The sequence below is a fragment of the Chiroxiphia lanceolata genome, chromosome 8 (assembly GCF_009829145.1).
Source record: "Chiroxiphia lanceolata isolate bChiLan1 chromosome 8, bChiLan1.pri, whole genome shotgun sequence".
Taxonomy (NCBI): Eukaryota; Metazoa; Chordata; class Aves; order Passeriformes; family Pipridae; genus Chiroxiphia; species Chiroxiphia lanceolata.
In genome coordinates, this window is record NC_045644.1 from 19,356,007 (window position 1) to 19,378,650 (window position 22,644).

General features: G+C 42.2%; 1 protein-coding gene across 2 annotated transcripts in view; it reads left to right on the forward strand.

Annotated features, from left to right (window-relative positions):
* ANTXRL (ANTXR like) overlaps positions 1–18,953 on the forward strand; it is a 58,804-nt gene extending 39,851 nt beyond the window's left edge. For both annotated transcript variants that reach the window (XM_032695394.1, XM_032695395.1), the window contains exon 18: positions 13,849–18,953. In XM_032695394.1, the coding sequence (XP_032551285.1) occupies positions 13,849–14,079 (231 nt within the window). In that variant the 3' untranslated portion in view covers positions 14,080–18,953. The remainder of the gene's footprint in view (positions 1–13,848) is intronic.
* Positions 18,954–22,644: the final 3,691 nt, after the last annotated feature.

Consider the following 22,644-nt stretch of genomic DNA (forward strand, 5'->3'; position numbering starts at 1 on the left):
AGTTAGGTTTTTGGTGGGGATATGTGTATAAATATACCTGTATGTACACATTAAGTGCCTGTGAGCAAACACATGTGCACACACTTTGTGGCTGAAGAATGGGAAGATCAGGCCAGTGCTGTGAGTGACCAGCAGCACAGAGACCTTGGAACTCTGGCTGTGCAGAGATGGAGGAGCCTGGCAGCCCCAGGAACAAACCCACAGCTCTCACCCTAGAAGGAGACAAGGTCACTCCTGTACAACCGTGCTGACAGCAGTCAATGGATTTAGTGTAGTATTGGGCAGACACGAAAGTTCAGCCTAACATGCCTTAGTGCATGGTGTTCTTCCAGACTGTGACATCCAGAGGCTGTGTGGTGATCTTGGAGTAAGGGATTGCTTAGATTTGTGGGTTTTTGAGGGATTGGGGCAGGTAGGGGGCAGGGGAAAGAGTTCTTTGTGGTTTTCAAGTGTGCCTTTTTGTTGTATTTTACGGTCGTTTCATAGCTGTCTTGGTTGTTCAGTAAAACTTAGAAAGCAGAAGAAAGACAATTGAACTCTGTTTTGGGAGTGACATTTGGATTCATAACTTGTAAAATTCCTACCTCTGAAGTTCCCAGAATGAGTCAAAGAATTACCTTTATATTTTTAGGAGTTATCAGAGATATAGATTGTTTCCCACTGTAACAAGATTCACTGTAGTTACATTTTTGCAAACTTTTTTCACAGTTTACCTCCACTGAAAAAAAAAAAAGTTTTCATTTTCCATTTTTAATGCTTCAGTTGGGCATATGTTTCCTTCTTGCAGACACTGGATGAAATTATAGCAAACCACTTTTTTCTGCATAATGAAAATACTAATTATGGAGAAGAGAACATCCACAGTAGAGGGAGAAAAATATTTTTCATAAGGCTTCTGGGACAGGGGGAAGATGACAACTTGTTTTTGGTTTTGACATTAAAAAAATCTTTAAAAATATTTTGAAAAGTGTAATTTCTCTTACCATTTGAAAATGAATACTGTGGTTTGAGAGCTTTTATTTCCCCCCCCCCCAAAAAAAATCTGAAAAATATTTGTAGAAAAACTTTCCGTAATAGTTTTGTTGGGTTTTGTATATTTACCAATGTATCTGACTTTGTCACAGAGAAGCAAAATTCTGCTACACTTCTTCACAGCTGTCCAGCATCTTCCCCTACAATGCAGGCCTCTTCTCTTTGGATCTACAAACCACACAGCAAAGGCAGTATTGCTACCCCAGGTTTTTAAATCATGACTTCTTCCCCACTCCCACAATGAAGCAAAGTTAAAAATGTCACTGTATATATATATGGTGAAATCCATTCCAGAGTGTATGTGAGAGCCTTGTAGTGGAAATACAAGCTGAAGCATGTGTACAAATACAGGACTGACTGCTGCAAGGGATTTCTGTTGTCATTTGCTCTGGGTGGCCAGGTCTGTTCTCCATCCATCTGTGCTTCTTCCTTCGTCGTGGTCCTCTTGCTATTCCCAAACCACCTGCTCTTTTCCTTACCTGTGCCTTACTTCGACTCCTGTCCTAGACATTCCCTTCCATTTCCTTCTGTGTTTTCTTCCTCTTCTTGTTTTCTCTCTTAGTTTTTGTTTCCATGCCCCTCCCCTTGGTTGAGACCAAGTGGTGCCATGCAGTCCTGCTCTCTGGGAGCAATGGGCTTGTCACCAGCCTCCTTACCCTGTTCCTCTCATGCTGCAGGAACTGAGCTGCTGGTAGCATCATGCTCTGGGTGCCTTGCTGCAGAGCTGGCTGAGGCTCCAAGAGCTTCCCTGCCCTGGCTCATGCCTGCCACAGATTTACCCAGAAAAGGATCTCAGGATGGATGACTCATCAATATTAGACAGGATGATATTGATAGGACTGGCTGTGAAAATCACAGGAGCTTTTTTTTGTTTAAAGAGAACCAGCTAAGCACAAGCTCTGCCTCTTCTCCTGGGAGCTGTGCCCACAGTGTTTGGCTTGGCTCTACAGACACTTCCTCCTCTTGGTCCTCATTCAAGACCATATCATGCCACCACCACTGAAATTTGTTATTAGTTTGCCAGGAATCTCAGTAAAGGGTCACAGGATCCTCCTCACTTGGCTTCCTCAGGTCAACTCTAGCAGGAGTTTCTGTTGCATCAAGATAGGACAGCAATGGATAAACATACTTAGCTCTACCCCATCATTAGCAGCTAGGCTGTTATTTGTGGGATGGATTTTTGCTGAGCTCTCAGACAGCATCAGCAGAGGAGTGAAGAGACGGAAAAGGGCTAGTGGCTCTGCGGTGGGTTGCTGGGCTTTCTGCCCTGAAGGAATATACAAAGGTGAAGCCTTCACAGACATTTGTACCACTGCTGCAGTGATGGACCCCTTGGAGCTAGGCTGCTATTTGTCCCTTCCTTCCCCAGAAATGTAGGTTTTAGAGGACCAGCAGTCACTCTTTTGGCCCAAGAAAGCTCTGAAGTACAGAGACTGCTCATCCATCAACAGGCAATATGTCAGACTGGCCGTATGGCCTGATGACCTGTGTGTTGCTCAAGGTACTCTGACTTCATTGAGGACTTTTCCCATCACTATGTTACTGTCCTGAGCTTGCAGGGGCCTGCTATGAAGATTGGAGTTTGGGAAATACTAATGTCTGGTTATCTTGAAGTATTTCATAGAAACCACAGTAGCTGGTAGGGCAGGATGTCGGTAGTCTTTATAAAAAGTTTCAGGCTCTTCCCCTTGGCCTAATGGATCAAAAGTGGGGCTGTTACCAATGCCAGCAAGTAAACATTGAAACCCCCAGTATATGCAGAGAGGAAGGTGAGGTGCTTCTTTTAAATGGTCTGTTTAGTAGCTGCTTTCAGCAAATCCATTCCATTTTGCCTCTCAACACATACTGACACAGGAAATTCTTAGAAGCTCAGTTTACCAGAAACCTTGACTAAAACCCAACATTTTTCTCCTCAGACAGAATTCCTCTTTTACTTTAAAGACTTAGAAAGTGATCTCGTTATTGTCACTGCAAATTTTGTTACTCAAACAGAGTGAGAGTGTAGACTAGATTTTGCTGTCATCATCACCCTTGTATACTGATGAAACTTCACTTAATAAAAAGCAATGCTTTAGCAGTACTACCCTGTGGTTTTGCACTTCCCTGGGGAAGGGGACTAGAAGCAGGCTGATGTACAAAACTCTGAAAGCTTTTTTTCCTTTTCTGTTCCATAAAACTGAAGATAAAAAGACTGCTGTGCAGCCAAAAATGTCACAAATTAGGAACTGCTGGTCATTTTAGAAATCATGACTGGCTCCTTTCAAGTTTTCACCATTAAGTTACTGTGTGACTTTGAGCAAGGCATAACAGTTGGAATTTTAAACAGCAGCCTTTGAAATGAGGAGTATTTGGGTTCCTTATTCTGTGCATCCCTTTCAGAGTGATCACTCTTAATCTGATAGATTTGTTAAAGCCCAGAAGGTCTGATTACCCTAAAATTTTGCGTGACTCCTTGTAATGCTGACCATGACATCTGTGTGCTGTGGTTCTCCCAACAGCAAAATAATAATGAGAACACATGTATTTACTTTCCTTACAGCTGTGAGGTGTAGTGTTCTGCCAGGCAGTTGGGACTCCTTAGATGAATGATGGGACACCAAGCTTATGGATTATTAATGACTAGTAATTACTTTATAGCTGCTGCCTACAGGTGGTCAGCAGTTTGAATGCAACCCACAGTGATGGCAGCAACTGCCTGTCACTCCATGGTAGCTGCCCACGTACCAGTGCTATGTGGAGCTCATCCTAATTACTTCTCTTCAAGACCGAGTAATGGCTTTTAATAGGCTTCCCTGCTTCTTGCTTGGAGATGTGTTGTAATAGCCCAAGTAATAATTGGCAGAGCTACACAGTGTGCTGGAGAAGCAACACACAGCTCCTTCAGACTGTCACTGGGGCTTTTCTCCCTTTGCTTAACCTTTCTGGAGCCAATTATCTTCATAAGCTGCTGAAAAATTAAAGAGACAGGGACATTGCCTGCTGCAGTAGGTGATCTCACTTTTTCACTTTCCATGAAAATGTAGCTCCCATTATACTGCTTTCTTTTTTCTTTTTGCAAAGGACACCAGTATCTGTAAGGTTCATTCCTGCTGTAGCAGAGATGGCATGGAGGGAAAAAAGCTCTCACTCTCTGGTGTGGGACCAATGTCCTAATGCACAGTTCCCAGGATGTGCTGAGCATTGCAGCTGGAAACATGTAATCAGTGACTAATGAATTTCCTGTCCTGCAAGAAGCCCACATACTGCATTACCTCTCACTTGTGCCAGGATCATGTTATTTCTGTTATGGAAGAGGAATTCACAAATAGGTTATGGAGGTGGATGCTGCCTGTCTGCTGCCAGGTTAAACTAGTAGTCTGTCCATGTCTTTGGGAAACAGAGGCATGTTCGGTAACATCCTTCTTGTGAAGGATGGGTGCAAGTCCCAGGGCTGGTGTTATTTAGCACACAACAGGATGAAGAAGGATTGGCCTTGTGGCTAAGACATTGGCTGTAGCTTATGTAAGTTACTTTGCTTCTGTTCTGCTGTAGTTCCACAGTGATAAGTGAGATGAAGAGTAAATCCTAGGAGGGCGAGACCATGTTCCTAACAGCACTTTGAGCACTTCATAAGCTCCAGAAATAAAAAATAATGTGTAAGATGGTGTATTCATACTAATAGTCATACTAAAGTTATTGTTCAGAGTGATTACTGAAAATCAAAAGGTATTGCTTTTTTACTTTCTACAGAGGAGCTGGAGTTTCAGATGTCTCTGTTCTTATGTATAAACTATTGTGGTTCATGTCGTGGTACCAAAAAAAAAAAACTCAAATCACGGTCTGTCACTGTAAAAGTAACACAAAGATACTAGACAACCTGAAGAGCTTAGATCTATGTGTATTAGGTCTTAAGATTAACTTAGTCTTGCTTTGAATGTTCCAGTTTTATATGCCAGTTTTAGTCTTGGATAGGAATTATTCCTAGAACAACAGGACTGCAAACACTTTGAGCTTTTTGCAGCAACACTGGAGGTTTCTGCAGCAGAATAAGGTAGTTGTGTCCCAAGGGATCTGCCATCCATCTTAACAAAGGAGCTTTTTGGGGGAGGAGAGGTTTTCTTTGCTTTACCAGTATGCCAGCATTGATAATGAACTGTGTGAGTCCCATCCCAGGAGAAGAAAATCTTTGTGAGATAAGCACAGAGGAAGTTGTGAACTGCAGGTTTACCATCTATGTGCTTTGGGTAGCAGCAGAGCCATTTAAGGGCCAGTTACCCAGAGAACCATTGGGGATACTTGTGTCTGTTTCCAGACTCTAAACAAAGAGGCAGCCTGTGTGGTGGGCCAGGACCTTACATTTTTGTCTGAGGCAAGGAAAAATAATAACCATTTTCACCAGAAATCTCTGAGTCTCTATCATTATCCTGTACCCTAGGCAGGTAAAGAGCATTGTGCTCTTCCCCTACGCACACTGTAATCCCAGCTTGCTCCTGAGAGACAGTCAAATAATTCACCCTGGAAAGCATGATGACACTTAATTACAGTTTGAGCAAGACCAGTTACAGTCCTTTGTGGCCTAATTTGCTGCTGCCAGCAAGCCACCAATACCTCAAGGCTGAGCCTGTTGCACCCAGCAAATGTTTGTTGATTTTGTTGCTATGCTCCAAAGCCCTTCCCATTCTAGAAGATGGACAAATGCAATGTCCTTTTCCCTGAAAACGCCAAAGGAAGGAGGAAAATCTTTTGCAAACCAACCACGGCTGTTTTTTTCTTGAACCACATTCTAGTCTGGTCAGCATTCAAGTGTAGAAATGTGTGGTGCTGTGGTTAAAACAAGGGATGTGAATCACGAGTCCTGAACTTGTAAATACCATTTTTTCCCCTGCATAACCTTGAGTAAATGACATGACCTGACAGTGGCTCTCCTCACTTCCTCCACTCTGGGATCCTCCTCCATAAAAGCTGTCAGAAAAGAGGAAGGCAGTAAATCGCACGTTGTGAGTGCAGGTTTAAGTTGAGGTGTTTCTCTGAGGTTTGGGTAGGATTTGGTCTGGTATGACTGTACTTTGAGATTGGTACTGAATATAAAGTATATCTAAGAGACCTTAACTTTGATTATGCCCAGTGTTTTTCTTTTCTGTTCCCTTTGTCACTTAAGCTTTTTTAAGGCTCAGAATCAACAGGCTTTGTTACAAATCTGCACTGTGCATTACTTCAGCCACAGCCTCAGCAAGGTCCAAGACATGTGATGTTTTGTGCATTCCTGCAAGATATCTTGTGACTCTGGCCATTCTTTCAGGAGGTGTTTGTAGCCCATTGCTGCATTTCCTTGCTGAGGCAAGGCTGGAAACAATATGCAGTTCCCTGCTGAATGGAGTGTGATGCATATTATTGGAATAGCCCTGTCTGCAAGAATGGGATGGGTTCTCCATGTCACTTTTCTAGTGCGCCTAAGCTGAAAAAGTGGAATCAGGCATGTGAGAGCTGGATGGTAGGGATGTGTTCAGCACAGAGTTTATTTTGCTGAAGGGTCCTGGTCCTAGCTTAAAAGGCCGATTTCCCTGGCTGAGTTATTCCTCCCTCAAATGCCTCATTATTGGCTGGTTTCTCCAGGGGTAAATTGGCAGTAGCCCCCTTCTCTTCAGTTTATTTCTGCACTGGTGTTAAATCTTAACTGAATAGGCTGTGCCCAGAAGACCCATTCCTTTCAAGCAGTGCTGTGCACAGTTGGGACTGTGAACTGGAGAATAGTGTCTGCAGATGCATGTGTCTTGGGAAACTATCAGTACTCGATTGTATTCAGCTCCTGGTATTCTGATTAAAGAAGCTACAGTAGCCTGGGATACTGCGGCTATTAATCTTACTGCAAAACAGTTCCTATTTTAATTCCCTAGTAGATTTGAACACTGCTTTCCATAAGACTGTCTTTGTTTTGACTAAAAGCTGTAAATGTTTTTTCATATTAGTAGAATTAACTGAAGTGGAAAAAATACCTATTGAATAAGTTTCAGTATTTTCAATTTCTATTTTGAAACACCTTTTCTGTCCAAAGCTCAAAGTTATTTTGAAATGAACGTGTTTCAATCCTGAATTAAATTTATTTTAACATACTTGTTTTGCCTGAAAAATGGAGACTTTTGGTTGTTGTTGACTTTTCCATTGACCAGCAAGTGAACCGAAAGATCACTTTTATTGCTGCTGTTATGTGCAGTGCATGCCATGGATCTGTTTGTGAGTTTGCCCTGGCAACATACCTCCCATGGTCCCTAGGGGATCCTCTGGATGGGATTATCACACATTTTATGTCAAAAGAAGAGCTCCTGTGCTCCCTCCTCCCTTCCTCACCCCATAAATCCTATTTTCTCAGCTATTTGGCTCCCACAGCCAGAGTGTCTGAAGGCATACTGGGCTTCTGAAGGATTTCTTCTCCCAGCCCCTTTACAAATCAAGGCTGGTGCCCCTTTGCTTCTATGAGAGGTGCTCAGGCATCTTCCCTGGGCTTTCTGGGCAGCAATGCTGGCCATACCCTGGCTAAGACAATAGGTTTTTTTCTGAGTGTGTCAGTAGCCCAAGGCAATGCTTAGCTGTGTCTCACTGTCACGGTGGGATCAGTCCATGTGCAGCTATCTTATTGTTTGGGACTTGGGAGTCAGAGTTTCTGAAGCAGGGATTAACCTTCTATGCTGTGTCTCCATGGTGCTGCACCAGTGAGCCAGGATTTGTGGGTGGTTTAGTTTGGTAGCTGAAAAGTAAGAGAAAAAGCATAGATTTGCTTATAAGAGGGTTTTTGTAGACTCTGTGAAGGATACACACGTGCCTCATCTGCTTTTAAATATCACTGCTCCTTCCAGCATCAGGACATGTGTCCTGTTTAAAGTTACCTCCCACATCTTAAAGCTCAATCTAATTCATTTTTGCCGTGTGAAGCATGTTCAGTGAGCCCAGTAGGTTACACCTCTTAGCAGCACTACCTCACTCATGTTGTGCTGTAAATAGTTTTCTGCTACTGCTTGGATCATCCTTGTTCATTTGCATTCATCATTTTGTAATTTTTGATTTGAATTAATCTGATGTGCCTAAGGCCATTATAGGGTCCTCACTTTATAGTATGAGTGATTCACAATCCACAGTGCAGTGATTTCCTTCCCCTCCAATAACTCAGTCATGGAAGGAGGAAGCAGAAGGGATATGAGTTTACTTATAAAAAGACCAGCTAATACACTGGATCAAGAATGGGCTGAACTGATTTTCTTTTTTAAAAGCAGCATGAAAGGAAATAATTACATTCTCATTGTTGGACACTGTCGCTTTACTGGACCTTACTTTTAAAATCCTCCTCTCTTCAGTCAACCCCATTTTCTCTTATCTTTTCATTGTTTTGGATTACCATAATTATAGGCAACACTGCGGAACTACCAAATAGATTCCCAGAAAATTGTTCTTTACAAGAGAGGACTTATTAAACTGGAAGATATGTAAAGAGTCAGGTTATCATGCAAACAAATATTTTAACTTGATGATATTTAATGTTTTGATTTGAGACCTAATAACTTAAAATGCCTACATATAAAAATTAATTATAATTTAATAAATTAATTGTTAATGATTAATGCAATAACTACAGTATAATTGATATTGATAATTAGAACTTAATCATTAAGTAATATAATTAGAAAATAATGATAAGTTACATATTTATTGGCCTGGAACCGTGGTCAGTCACCAAATTGGTGATATGGGAATCTCTGACACTTCCAGTACTTTATTTTTCAATATAAAAACCATATCTGTGTCCCAAATGTAGAAGTAGGAGTTAGTAAAAGTTACTTGTATATGCCTGAAAACCAGGCAGCCTTAGGTTTTACGTGACAAACTGTTTCAGCAGCTCACTAATTTCTAGCCTGTATGCTTCAGGGTAATCAGTGCAATTCCCAGGAAATCCATGAAGGTTTTAATGAGCCGTGACATGTTGAGCGCACAGTCAGCGTGAAGCAGTGCAGTGTGAGGAAGCTTTTGGCAAAGGCTGATGCACATAGATCCTGGCTCCTGAGGAGCCAGCTGCTAATCCTGACACTTGCCCAGGGAACTCGAATAGTGAAAGCTCTGTACCACCTCAGTTCTGCTCTTTCTGTGTACAATTATTGTATTCGTAATCTACCTCTATAAATAAATTTGCTAAATGAGTTTCCCATAGTGGCTTGTTTAGGATATTCTGTGTAGGTGTTTCTGCTAGAAGACTTCTGTTCTTGATTAGAGGACAGGGTAATCCCTAATTTTTCCAAGATCCAATTTTTGCATTATCACTGATCTTAAAGGTATATATTCCATGGTTTTCTGGATGTGTGGATCAAAATCTTCACTTAGCTCATGCTTCACTTGTAGATGCTCACTCTTGTGATTTTGTAGGTAGCATAAAAGCCTGAATCTATTCTTTTGAGTTTTAGAGCTACATTTTTACACTGAACTATCAATAGATATTTAGGAAGTGAAGCTACATGCTGACAAACCATGTCCACAGCAAGCTGGCAGAGTCATCCCAGTGACATCCATAAACAAAATTGGAGAGAGAGAGAGGTGATTATTCAGTTGAGCCTAAGGAAATTATGTTCATTTTATGTTTCAGCATCCTAAATAATACTTTTATTAAAAAATAATAAAAATTTAATACTTTCTTACTGGGAGCTACTTTGGTTTTTTTAATTTGGTGGTCTAGTGTATTGCATGGCTATGCTCAAATTTTAAAGGAATTATTTTATTTTAATCCATTCTAAAATGTAAAACCAAGTATCATATTCTTACAAGGTCAAAGACCAAGAAAATTCGGTAAACTAAGTGAAACTAACTCTTTTTCAGTCACCTCTGCAATTCAGAATTGCAGCACTGAGACTCTATAAGCAAAACCAAGAGGGAATGGAAACTCAAGCAAGATTTGTAACAGGAAGAATATCTTTTATTAAGTCAACTAATGTAGCTAAAAATAAGAAACAGGCATACTTTTATGTGTACAAACACTCTGTATGCACATAGATGAAACTGGATTTTTGTTAAAAGCCAATGCATGTATTAAGATGAAGAGAGAAAAGGGACAACTACTGCTAGATGGGCCTGGATTTTTTAAATTCTTTTTACTGAAGTGCTCTTAGTATCATGGGTGAAGAGACTTCCCCATGGCACTCTTTGAATTGCCTGGATTCTTTCTACTGAAAACTTGCTGAGTAGTAGCTAGATATTTTGGAGAAATGAGTGCTGGGGAATGATGTACTGAGCACTGTGATGGAAGTAGCCCAGCAACATGATGCAGTGGCTTTCAAGAGGTTCCTCCCTTCCTTCCCCCCTCCCCCCCGCCCCTTAAACCACACACAAAAACACATCCTAGGTGGTCGAGGAGGCATTGCCTAGAAGTACAAAGTGCCTGAATTGCACATGTGATTGTTACACTGGGATGAAAGCTGAAGTTGGGACAAGGGCAGATCCTGCTGCTTCAGTATTTGTACTTTTTGAAAAGCCAATTTGGCAAGCAGCATAACAAGAGCCTAACAAGTGGATGGACATATGGGGAGGCAAAATAATTGTGCATTAGGAAGACTGTGCAGATGTGAGCTGAAGTAAGGGCGTAACTCCATATGGCACATTGCTGACCTTCAGTTGGTGCTTGAATGACAGTACGCGGTGTGGGTCGCACCATCTGAGCGATGCTGCATTGGGAGCGGGGCCAAAACCAGACAGAACTGGATTTACGCAGATCATCTGCCTCCTAGAAAACAATACAGCGGCTACCGACAGCTGTTGTGCTTGAGATCATCCTGGTACTACTGCACCTTGCAACTCTGGCACCTTCCCTGAAACACTAAGTGTATACCATGCTTCTGGAAAAAATATACTATTTCCACTACTAAACTGGGATGGCTCTTAATCCCTGTTAATACTCTGTGCAGGAAGAGCAGGGATAAGTGTGCAGGATACTTAATTTCTGTCCTTGTTCTCCAGGGTTTAAAAGCCTTTATATGCCTTCGGAGAGGAAATTACTTAATTCTTTCAAACAGAAAATATTAAAAATCCTGTGGTTAGCATGTTTATTTGAGAAACATCATGGATCTTTTTACAAACTAACCCCAGAGGGATGCGTGTGTTAGGTAGAATAGCAGTGGTCCTCTGTTATTAGGAAACTGTGATATGTGGAGGGCTTCTTCAACCTAGAAATCCTTTGATGAAATACGCTTGATAAGTCCAAACTATCACTTATGATTTAATATCATTTGTTCTTCCCTTTCCCTTTCAGCTGTTAATCCTAACGCTGGCTAAGAGTTCGGCCTCATTTTATCAATGGCTGCTTGAAGTGCTCAGGAGGATTTGCTCCAGTATTCACCAGAAGTCTTTGATATATGAGATTGTAGGCTAACACCGATAATCTTTTGTGAGGAAGTGTCACAATACATACATCGATCTTCCAAGCCTCTATCTGTCAGACTCCCCCAACCCAACCGTATTTTTCATGACACAATGCAGCGCATGGCCTTTAAATTACCCATCTGTCTGACAAATCAGTGAGTGTGGCAGAAACTGGCAGCAGTTTGACGTCGCCTATCACTTTAACTGAAGTGAAAGTAATGCAAACAGATTTATGGGATCCCCTTTGATTATAGACTATGAATATATTTGGAATTGATGTTTGGGAGAGAGACACAACAGAGAAGCAGGAAAGGCTTGTAGGCAAAAGCACTAGTGTTGGGTTTCAGCTTTGCATTTACTGTGAGGGAGATTGTTCTGTCCTAAATTTTTTCCTTCCCCATATGGTGCATCTCATATGAGTACCTCTAACCTTTTTTCTTTTTCTTTTTTTTTTTACTTTTGTCCTGATTCTTTAACTGTTCTAAATTCATAAGTTTATAAATAACAAGGCGAGTTTTCTTTAATGGATCTGATGTACAACTGTTAAATATATATGTAACATTCACTGCATGTCAGTAAATAGTGCTGAATTTCCAAATGTGCTCTGAATAGAGTTAAGCACAGCAGAAGACAAATAGCTAAGAAGGAGGGCTGCTCACTGCAATGCTGGTGAGAACTTGAGTTCTGTGATGGAGTAGAGCAAAGCATTGACTTGGATTTTTTTGATCCAGTAGTTTATCTTTGTTGCAGAAGTAACCAAGACCTTGGCTTTTGTCATTTGCCTCCATGAAAAGACTGTGGCCCCAGTATAGTATTGCCTAGTTCATGACCAAAGTCTGCTGTAACAAGCCTGGATTTTTAGAAAGGCAATTTTATCCTACTCATGATGCTGTTGTTTAAGTGTAGTGGTGAATTGTGATGCTGAAAGCTGGGACAGAGAACTACTGAGTATGTCTCATGTGCAGGCAACAACATGCCCATTCAAACAACTCATGTCGGCAGCTGAGCTCTTGAATCCCCGAGCCATCCAGTCCAACTAAGTGGTAGGGTGGTACCCTTTGGCTGTTAGTACATTTGTTGAGTCATTTTCTGAGCTCTCTGGAGCTTACACAAGCTTCTATTGAAATGCTGCTTGCCTTCCTTCAGAGAAGCCACAGACTTGAGTGATTCCCTTTTTTTTAAAGAAATAGTTTTCATGAATAAAGGTGCAGGCATCGGAAGTCACTTAACAGAACGGATATTTGTGGTGCTGCTGTGATGGTTTTTGCCTGGTTTCCTGGGGAAATTGTGATTTGTGGGTTTGCTGCAGAAACTCAGCCTATTCCCTAAACACCTCCAGTTTTCTCATTCCGGATAGCACTGAGCCAAGAGCAATTTGTCAGTGGTGTGGGTTCTTGTATTCCTGTTATCACAGCCATCGGTAGCTGGGGGGAATTGTGATCTACAGCTGCTTAGCTTTGAGATAAGTTTTCTATATTTGGAGTCCTTCTCCTGAATCTGCTTGGGGGATGTTGGCATAACCTTTAGCTGAATTTAGTTTGCGGATTCTAGCGTGCAACCTACCTGAGGTGTCTGATTGAGGTTGCCATGTAGGTTTTGAATTACTCAGGAGCCTCTGGCTGCTCCCCACAGGAAAGGTTAGGTGGTCTTTGGGGTCTGTCTGTCTGTCTTCCTGTCTGGAGCTTGGTTAGTGGGAACCTATGCAAAGTTTTATTTTGGCTAAAGGAAACCTTGAAATATTTGCATTTAGCCTCTAGTTGACTAGGACATCCCCAGTGCTTGCATTTTTTTCAAACCCAAGCTATTCCTGTTTTAAAATCTCAGTCTGCAGATCCTGCATCCCACATCCATTCTGAAAACACATCCATTAGAGAGCTCTCTGTGCAAGTCCCACACCTTGTTGGTGTTTCTGAGGGAAGCCACATCTACACTGGAGCACAGAAAACAGATGTACTATCCCAGTGTAATGTTCAAAGCATGGATACCAACCAGGCTAGGATGACTCTGAAAATGAAAGCTACAGGTTATGTCTTTGCTAATGTTGTTCCTCTGGTATAATCCTGTATGAATTTTTTTCAAGCACAGCTTTGTCAGTCAGGGATCCCACTAAGGCAAGCATGACTTTGGTGGAGCTGTCACTTTGGGCATGTTCTTCATAGCTCTAGTAGCAGAGCAGAGAGCACATGTGAGCCAAGTCACGCCGTGGTCTCTTTTGGTTTAAGCCAGTCCTAGGCTGTTCACTGTAGGCAGGAGTTCTGAAATTCAAGGAAAGCATTAGTTTCTAGTGCTGAGCTTTAGTACAGCATGGTTTAGATGTCATGTCTAGGACCCAGTGAATAATACTGGATGAAGTGCAGCCTGGCCCCTCTGCTTACAGTCCCTTTGAGTATCTGCTGATGAGTCAAAATATCTTCTTTTTACAAACAATGAATTTTTCTTTACCTCTAGGGAAGATGCATAAACTTCACTCGTGTGAAATCGGATGGAACCTCTGCCCCTTACAGCCCGCCACCGAAGCTGCCACGACGTGACAATATTCCCCTCAACAATGCTCCAAGGATTTCTTCTTCTCCTGTGTCTCTGCAACCCCCTTCCAGGCAGCCACCTCCTGGACCACCCCCATCCCGAGCCCCTCCTGGACCTCCTCCTTCACGCCCACCCCCGCAGCCTATGGCTTAGAGTGCAGCAAAACCCTGATCGACACGACATGTCTCTTTGCTGAACACAGCATATTTATTGAGTATTGGTTTACAGTTAAAGATATCAGAATTTGTTGCTGGTCAGCAAAAAAAGAAGGAAAAAAAAAGAAAAATAGCTAAGTGTCAATTTTAGTATATGACTATATTTATACCACACGTGCTGAGTAAACATTCAGTGGATAGATTCAGAGCTATGGGATATAGAAACAAATAAAAATGATCATCTAGATACAGTAGCAGCTTTTGTATGTATACATTTGAAAATCTATTTAGATATGACATTTGTCTGACTTGGTATGTCAGATCATTCATTAATAACTTTAGCCGGTATATGTGCATCAGTGGTTTTGATAGCTGCCACCTGCAGGTTGGTTAAACATAGCTCATTGAGGAATTTGCTTTCTTTTCCCTAACAGTACTGCATCCAGATGTTAGTATGGATCAATAATTGCGAAGATAACTTTCTGCCTTTGGTTCTGCAGGTGGAATTTCTATGAAAGCTATAAGAAGCCTATATAAATAATGAGGTAAGATGAGACTGTGTGCCAATAATCTAGCTCAGTAATCTAGCATATAAGAGAGGTATATTTTTTTCACCTGGAAAAATCAGGTTTGAGCCTACCATCTCAGCATAGACTTGGTTGCATAGGATAACCACTGAAGGCCAGCTACAGTGTCTAAAAATCCAAACGTTGGACAAGACTTCAGTTCGTATTTGTCCGAAGTTCAGAGGAATTTTGAGAAAAGCATTTTGGCTAGGTGTTTAGTTTTCATTTACAGAAAATATAGTCCAACATGGAGCAAACGTACGTTCAATTTGAGCATAGATGCTGTAATATGCAAACAGCATGTGTTACTTACATCAGTAGCACTGAGGGACTGATTCTGTTGTTATTTAATTAGATAAATTTTCTTTTGATCTTACTGCCAAGCAGAACTAGATCCTTTTGTGATTCAAACATAATTTCCTCTATAAGCAGCTCTTTCTTTAGACAGCCCAGGTCCCAATAATATGTAACCCTGCAGTCTACCTGCGGTTGAGAGGCATGATGTGAAGTGTGAGTTTGAGCTTTTATCCCTGTTTCATATGTTTGGCTAGAGGATTTCCCAAACATTGTGGCTGTTCATCCATGACCTCAATTCTGGGTGTCATCAGAAAGCGATGTGAGCACCCACACAGAGATGGGAATTTATGACGCGGGACTGTGGGTCAGCCCATGATTAGTGTTCACTGAGCAATACCTGAGTGGGTTGTGCCCAGAGCATTCCCTAGTGAATCAAAATAACACCTGAGCTTGCTTTTTCTCCACCACTACCTATCATATTGTATTGGAGAGGGTAACTGCAAATCCCTGTGCTGGTTCGCTTTGGCACTGGCTGTGTTATTAGGATAGTTGTAGAATTAATGATATGTTGCATTATAACACAGCATATATCTATTTCTCCATCTGTGTGTGGGTGTGTAGCACATCACAGTAGTTATTGGCACATAAGTCTAAGATAAAACACTAACTGTATCATGGAATTGGTCCAGATTTATGACCTTTCATGCAGGTGCTATAGGCATATAAAGTTGTACTGGTACAAACAGAAATCAGGCTTAGTCTTTCCAGTGGAAGTCCCACTTGCAGAACATCACACCAAGCTCTCATCAGTCTATGCTGATCACTGTGATATGCCGTGTGTATGCAGCTGAGGCTGTCAGATGTAAACTCAGAAGAACCACAGAGCCTCTCTCTCCTCTTGCACTGCTCTGCTCTCGAGTTATGCTCTTACCTCATGTGTATTGGTGCAGGTAGTGGAATTACATTCGTGGGTGCTAGCTGCCCCTGGAGCTGTTCCTAGTTTAGGCCTGAGCCAGCAAAGCACTTCTGCATGTTTTAAAATGTCCTGCAGGTCAAGAGAAACTTCCTTATGCTCAAGTGCTTTGCTGACCTGTGACTTCATTGTGTTCATAAAGGAGAATTGGGATGCACTCAACCCTATCCTCATTCTTTTTAGACACTTGAATAAGTCTGCATATTTTGGTTCATAAGAATGGATTTCTGTTTGGAAGAGAAAAAAGAGTGTGTGTATGTGTGTGCGTGTGTCTGTGTTTGTGTGTGGGAACTGTGTAGGTTTTTGTTGGGTTTCTCTTCCTTTACAAAAATTGCTCAAGAGTGGCACTGCTATGAATATAAAGACCTTTTGCAGCCAATGTGATACAAAGTCATCGCTTATCTCTGTTTCTTTCCGGTGAAAGGTGAAACTAAAACAGATCCAATTTTCCACTGCAGTTCTGGTGAAGCTCTGCTTCTGACACCAGTGAAAGGAACTGGATGACTGCAGGGAGAGGGTAGGAACCTGGACGTGGGGGAAGGTGCTTTACAAACAGAGATCATTGACTGACTTTATGTTGGTTATACAGAAGCCTGTGGGAAATAACCTTGCTCAGTCCAAGACTATTTGTAATAGTGTGTATGTACAGTTGAACCTAGCAGCTTCTTATATTGGTTGTAGAAGAAAAATTACCCAACAAATTTAATCAGGAATTGAAATAGCAGAGGGCAATAAAACTGATTCTTGTACCAGGACAAAACATGGCATTAGAGTTCTAGCTGCTTGTGGGAAGACCGCAGAAGACCACTGTTCTGTAGACACAAATTCTCTTTATCAGCAGGCAGCGATGAGATTGAATCAGTGAACTGATGGGTCAAGAGTTTAACTAATGAAAAAGGCTTTGAGCCAGACTTTGTACTGTCATGCACCCCTACAGATCTTGGAAAGGATGAGTAGAGTTCTTGCAGATTTGCATTGATGTTAATGTTGGTAAAATTTGACTCACTACCAGTAACAGTGGAGGTGTTGGCTAAGAGGGCTTCTCACAGTCACACATCCAACATGCCTGTTGTTTGCAGTTGAGGGGAATATTCTTTGTTTTGCTGGGATCATAGTCTTGCAGAGATAACAGATACTAACGATTTCTGTGTAACTTGCAAGTGCAGCAAGAATAGGAACAGCTTGGGCTTCCAGGTGATCAGATATGATAAAGCAGGAAGCACCATGGATTTGAAAATTAGATTCAGCATAAATGGAGTTCCCTGCATGATTATGTAGAAAACTAAGCATTTGGTGTGTAACTCAAGTTTTGGCTGCAGCTTCTGTGACTGGAGCCCTGCAGGTTTAGTTTGCTGGTAAAGCGGGAAGAAGAGAAAGTGAACACAAACTGAATTGCCTTTGCAAAGGTGGGGGAAATGAATGTGCTGCAGTGGCTACAGAAAAGCCTTTTGGTTGGGTAGAAATGTAGCTGTTTGCAGTGACCTCAGGCATTGTAACAATGCAGTAGGAGAAACTGGTTGCTATTTTACTGTCTGTTGATCTTGATCTTTACCTGGTATAAATCAAAATAGGCCAACTGAAATCAAGGCAGGAATACTGCTGTCTATCAGCTGAGAACTGTCGCAAAATAAATGAAGGAGCAAAATCCCTCTAACTGGCTCCATGTTGCAATGTTTGTTTTAGTATTCTTGTATGTCAGTTGTGATTACAGTACTTACATTGCTAAGAAATGTTCTCATGGTGGATGATTCCCTTGTATTTTCCAGTAGTTTGGAAATCCATGATTTCACACTTGCAAAAAGCGAGTATCTAATGTTTCCCCAAATCCAAGAGAACAATGTGGATTCAGGGGATCTTTGGCTCACACTTAGCACAGATGTGAAATGACACAAGGTGCAAAGCAGCAGGGAGGGAAACCCTGTGTGTTTAAAGATGATACAGAACCACATTGATCAAAGCATATTTATGGCCATCTTTCAACCTCAGTGCATGTGTTGCCATCTGTGAGAGTAGCCTGCAGAGCAGACGGTCCTAAATGTAAAAAAGAAAAAAAAGAAAGGAAAAGAATCAGCTCCTCATCTGAAAGAGTGAGCATAACAATGAATGACATTATTTCATGAACTGTACCAGTTCAAATGCATGTGCACCTGGTGCTCCTAATGCTTTTCACTCCTGTTGGTCTTTAGACAACATGATCAGTAATATGCTTTCTCTCTTTAATCGTATGCTGTTTTTATTGTTATTACTTTGTTTTGTTGTGTTGTTGTTTGTTTTTTTAAAGAAACATTTCACTGAGAAAACAGCCCTGCTTCTGTAAATATAGAGTTTAATTTGGAGGAGACAGTACACTTCTGGATGTTACTGCTGGACAGTTATTTATTAAAAGGGGCTCAAGGTGAATAAATAGAGGTGGCTCAGGATACACGCATGCAAGTGTGATAATGCAGTATAGCATTTTCAGTTCTCTGTAGTTTTGGGGTAAGGGGAATTTTTGGGTCATCCTAGTTTGTTTAGAATTTTGTTACTGATATACTTTTGAATAATGCAATAGAGATTCCTAACATATAACAGTGTAGATTATGATAGATTTTTCATTTAGGAGGAAGAAGGGGGAGTAGTGAAGGAGAAATGTTTTAGTTTTTAAGGGGGAAAAATATACTGTACTCAATTGTTTGTTTGTTTGTTTTGTTTTTGTTTAGAAAGATGTGTGTTTTCAAAACAGTGGGGATGTGGCTGATACACAGCTGGGGCATGGAGATGAGGGACAGAGGGAGCAGTTGGATTTTTGAGGGACAAAGAAGCTTTACATGGGGGTTTGGGTTTGTTACTGGTACACGTGCTACAAAGTTCTGTAACTGACATGCTGCTTCCATGTTATAATCATATAACCTTTATGCATTTTAGGCGTGTGCAAGTAATGCAAATGTACTGCCTGCATGAAAATGTGGGAGATGTAGCCGAAGTCTTATAATCCAACATAATGTAGTCTTAATGGATTCAAAATCAACAATAAAAGTGCTTACTGGTTAAACACTACAGAGACTTTCATTGCAGGGTCATTTTAAGAGGTGATAAGCTTATCTGTCATGGCTAGGCTTCGCGAATGAAGATTTGGGTAGCTTGTCTGTACTGTCTTTCTAATCAGCTCAGCCATTGGTCAGGAGAAGAATGTGGAGTTGGGCAGTCAGAATTCCCATTCTCAACTTGCTACTTGCTATTTAACTAGAGACAAGGGTATGTTCTGTGCCTCAGTTTCATGTTTCTGGCCTGAGAATTCCAATCTTTGCCTAATTCAAAGGTAAGCCATTGTTTTTTTGAAACGGTAGACATGCTGAGTAAATTGGGCTGGAGTCTGGGCTCAACATTCATTTAGACATGGGGCAAGGTCTGAACTCATTGCTGATATCTTGAGGTCAGCCAACACATAGAAACAAAGTAAAAGCCACGCAAGATGCTAGAGCTCAAGATTTTAACAAAGAGCAATTTCATGGCAAAACCTACACTTCTGAAAACACTGAAGTCACCAGGCTTCAGATCAAACTACTGATTTTCAGGAGTCCTCTCAGAAGGACACAGGACTGGATCATGAGACCCCTTCTCCCTTACTGTCCTTGACTGTAGTTTTTTTCTTCTCTCCCTGCTTCTAATCCTTCCCCTGTATCTGTTCAAGCCCCATGGAGGATGGGGAGGGGGCGCTGATGGAAACATCAGACAGGCAAGAAGGTCAAGGGGGTAGGCCACAAAAATCTCCAACCCCAGTAAGGAGGCTCCAATTATGGGTAATCAAGGCTGCTGCAAAGCTGCTGAGCTGTGCTATGCACTCAATCTGCCGAGCATGCCAGCCACAGTCCTGTGTGCAAGGGAAAGGAAGCTTGTCCTTGCAAGCACACAATTCCCTGAGCACATGTGAGCTTCTTCTGCAAAAAGCAGTGAACACGGATTTTTGGGGGGTCTGGTAGCCACATGAACTCATTGTGGCAAAGCAGGTGGGACCTGCGTGGTGGCTGAGCCAAGCATCCCCTTCCCTCTTGGCAGCCCCAACTGGCTGTGCTATTAATGGGAACCAAAATCCTTGGCCCAGAGCCATGCTACTCCCTCATGAAGTCAGGGGCTCTGACAAAAAGCCCAGCTTGCTCTCACTCTGCTCAAGCTGGCAAGACAATAGTCATCCAGTATGGTTTTGTGGCCTTTGCTCTTTTTTGTTCTTCCCTCTGCTTCTTACTCAAAAAGCAGGCTTAGGCTCTTGGAAGAGATCAGATAAACAAAAGCAGTCCTGGAGCCAAGGCTTTGGGCATTTTTATTCTGCATTAACAAAAACCCAACACTGGCTGCAGCTGTGGCTAGTTAGGTTTATGCATGTCTGAGACAACAAAATTCAGATTTGACCTGAACTTTCCCAGAGACTGGAATGTGCAGATCCAGGTCTTTGGTTATGGACTTGTCTATAAATAGCTTCTAGTGCTGATTTAGAATCTTTCATCAAATGTACTTCACAGTCTCAAGAGTGATATTTACATGTTCACATATGCCAAAGTACCCCATTTGGCTGCATGGAAGTCAGCAACGAGAATTTTATTGGCTTCAGCAACCTGAACCAGGAACTGAAAAAAATGCTCTTTCCCCCTATCCTCCCATTCCTTAAGAAACCACAGGCAGAGCATGTTGCCCATGCTGGAAGTTGTCTGATCTTTACTCTGTGAAGATTAGCCTTTGGAATAGGACTCATCTGAAGTTTCATCTGTTTCTGCAACAAATTCCCCCTCTCCCTGCACATTGAGGACCCTCCTTTTCACTGCAAGGGAGGTTGCACTGGAGTTTCCTAGCCAGGTATTACTCTGATTTCTGACTGCAGCACAGGAAAACTATGAGACTATTAATGAGATGAACAAGTTCCCTGAAAGAAAGGTTTCCTCCTGGAAGGTTTTCCCTGTGACATAGACTGAGAAATGTTTTCTTTTAAGCTTCCAGAGATGCAGGATTGCATGGGTAAATACTTCGCTGAAGGTCCTTAGATAAGCCCATCTGTGTCTCAGCCACAGAGTCCACTCACTGAAGTGAGCTCTCCTCACACCAGCCTATCATTGCCATGTAGTAGCTGAGTTGCCCTTTGTCCATGCTGGTGTCCTGCATCTTGCTGATTCTGGGGCACAGACTGTCTGTTTCTTTGTGATAGAAATAGGGGCCCTGCAGAAATGTCCTAGGTCCCATGACCCAGAACACCTCACATTGGATGTATACACTTTTCTCTGAAGACAGAGGGATATGGATTTAGAGCATGAGTTTTCCCAGAGAACACAGGAACTTAGCTGTCAAGACATAGCCACATGTAATAAACACCCATGTGTTTGCCACAGGTTACTACATACAGCAAGTCTTTCTTTACTGATCATGCCTCATGCATTGTTAGGGTAAAATACTAAGTGCCCTCTAATGTTTTCTAGTCTCCATTTTTCAGTACATAGCAAGACATTTTGAACTAGAAGCAAGAGCCCCAAGATTCCCCTTCATCATCAAAGTCATATTTGGCCAACCAAAGCCAAGGAGAAAATATGGTAAGCATATGTGGTAGCTCACTCCCTTCAAAAACACAACTGTTGATGCTTTGTGCCTCTCTTTTTCTTATGCATCAGGAATAGCTTAGCTAGCAGTGAATGTGCCTAGAGGTAGGGGTTGGTCCTGGTTCAGCTTTGGGGCTTTTTTTCCCCCTATTTTTTAATGGATTTCTGTGTAACGTATGTTGGGATCCTCAGTGATACGGGGATTCCAACACATCAGTGAGGCTGTTGGTTCCAACTGGGAAATGCCAAAATGTCCTCCACAGACAGGTGCCTTCAGAAGGTAGTTAATAAGCCTTGCAAGCCATCATGATGATGACAGTAGACTTTGGTTTACCATAGTTCACCAGGAGACTCCTGCTCCAGGAATGCATACAGCCTCTCTCTGAGACACCATGAGTGACAGCCCATCTACCAGGACAGTCAGAGAGATCCTGCTGGGGTTTGTCTCTGCCCAAGCTAGTGGGTGTGGCCAGGGACTACTCATGCCTTGAAGTACTTATCCTTCTCTAGGGAAAAAAGTGGGCGGGGAGAAACTGTAACTCTCTGCAGGCTCTGGAGTTCTCCAGCTCTCGGCCTATTTTTGCCAATACTAATGGTTTGCATTGCTGAAGTGAGTCACAAGGCAAAGTATGAAATAGCTCATTTCCCTCAGCCACACGCAGGAGCAAAGGAGCAGGTCTGCCTCTAACCCAGGCCAGCTGGACCCAGCACAGTCCTGGGAAGAGCAGGCAGGATGCTTCCCAGGTGGCCTCAGGCAGCGTCTCTGCCATGGTCTCCTGGAAGTTTATCCAGAGGATATGTTTTTTGCATTCCTCATGAATCATGTTGTTCTCCTTTTCCGGAGTCACGCACAGGTGGCAGCTGTCTGCTTCCTATGGGTCTGAATTGCAGTCTGCTGGTGCCAAGAGGGGCTCTGAGGGGTTGATGGAGCACCTCTGCATTCACCAACTCTGCAGAGTTGTATTTGTGGGATGGCACAGCCAGCACCAAGCCTTTTCTTCCCTCCTGTGAGGCTAGTGCAGGAAAATCAGGCTATGGCTGTTTCTCTGCCCTCCATTTTGTGCCTCAGTTTCCCTTGCTGTAAGGACAGATCCCAGCTCTGGCTATTTGAGCACTACAGCTCTGGACTCCTGGCCAAGCAGTTTCAGCAATTGTAGCTGTGGTGGCTC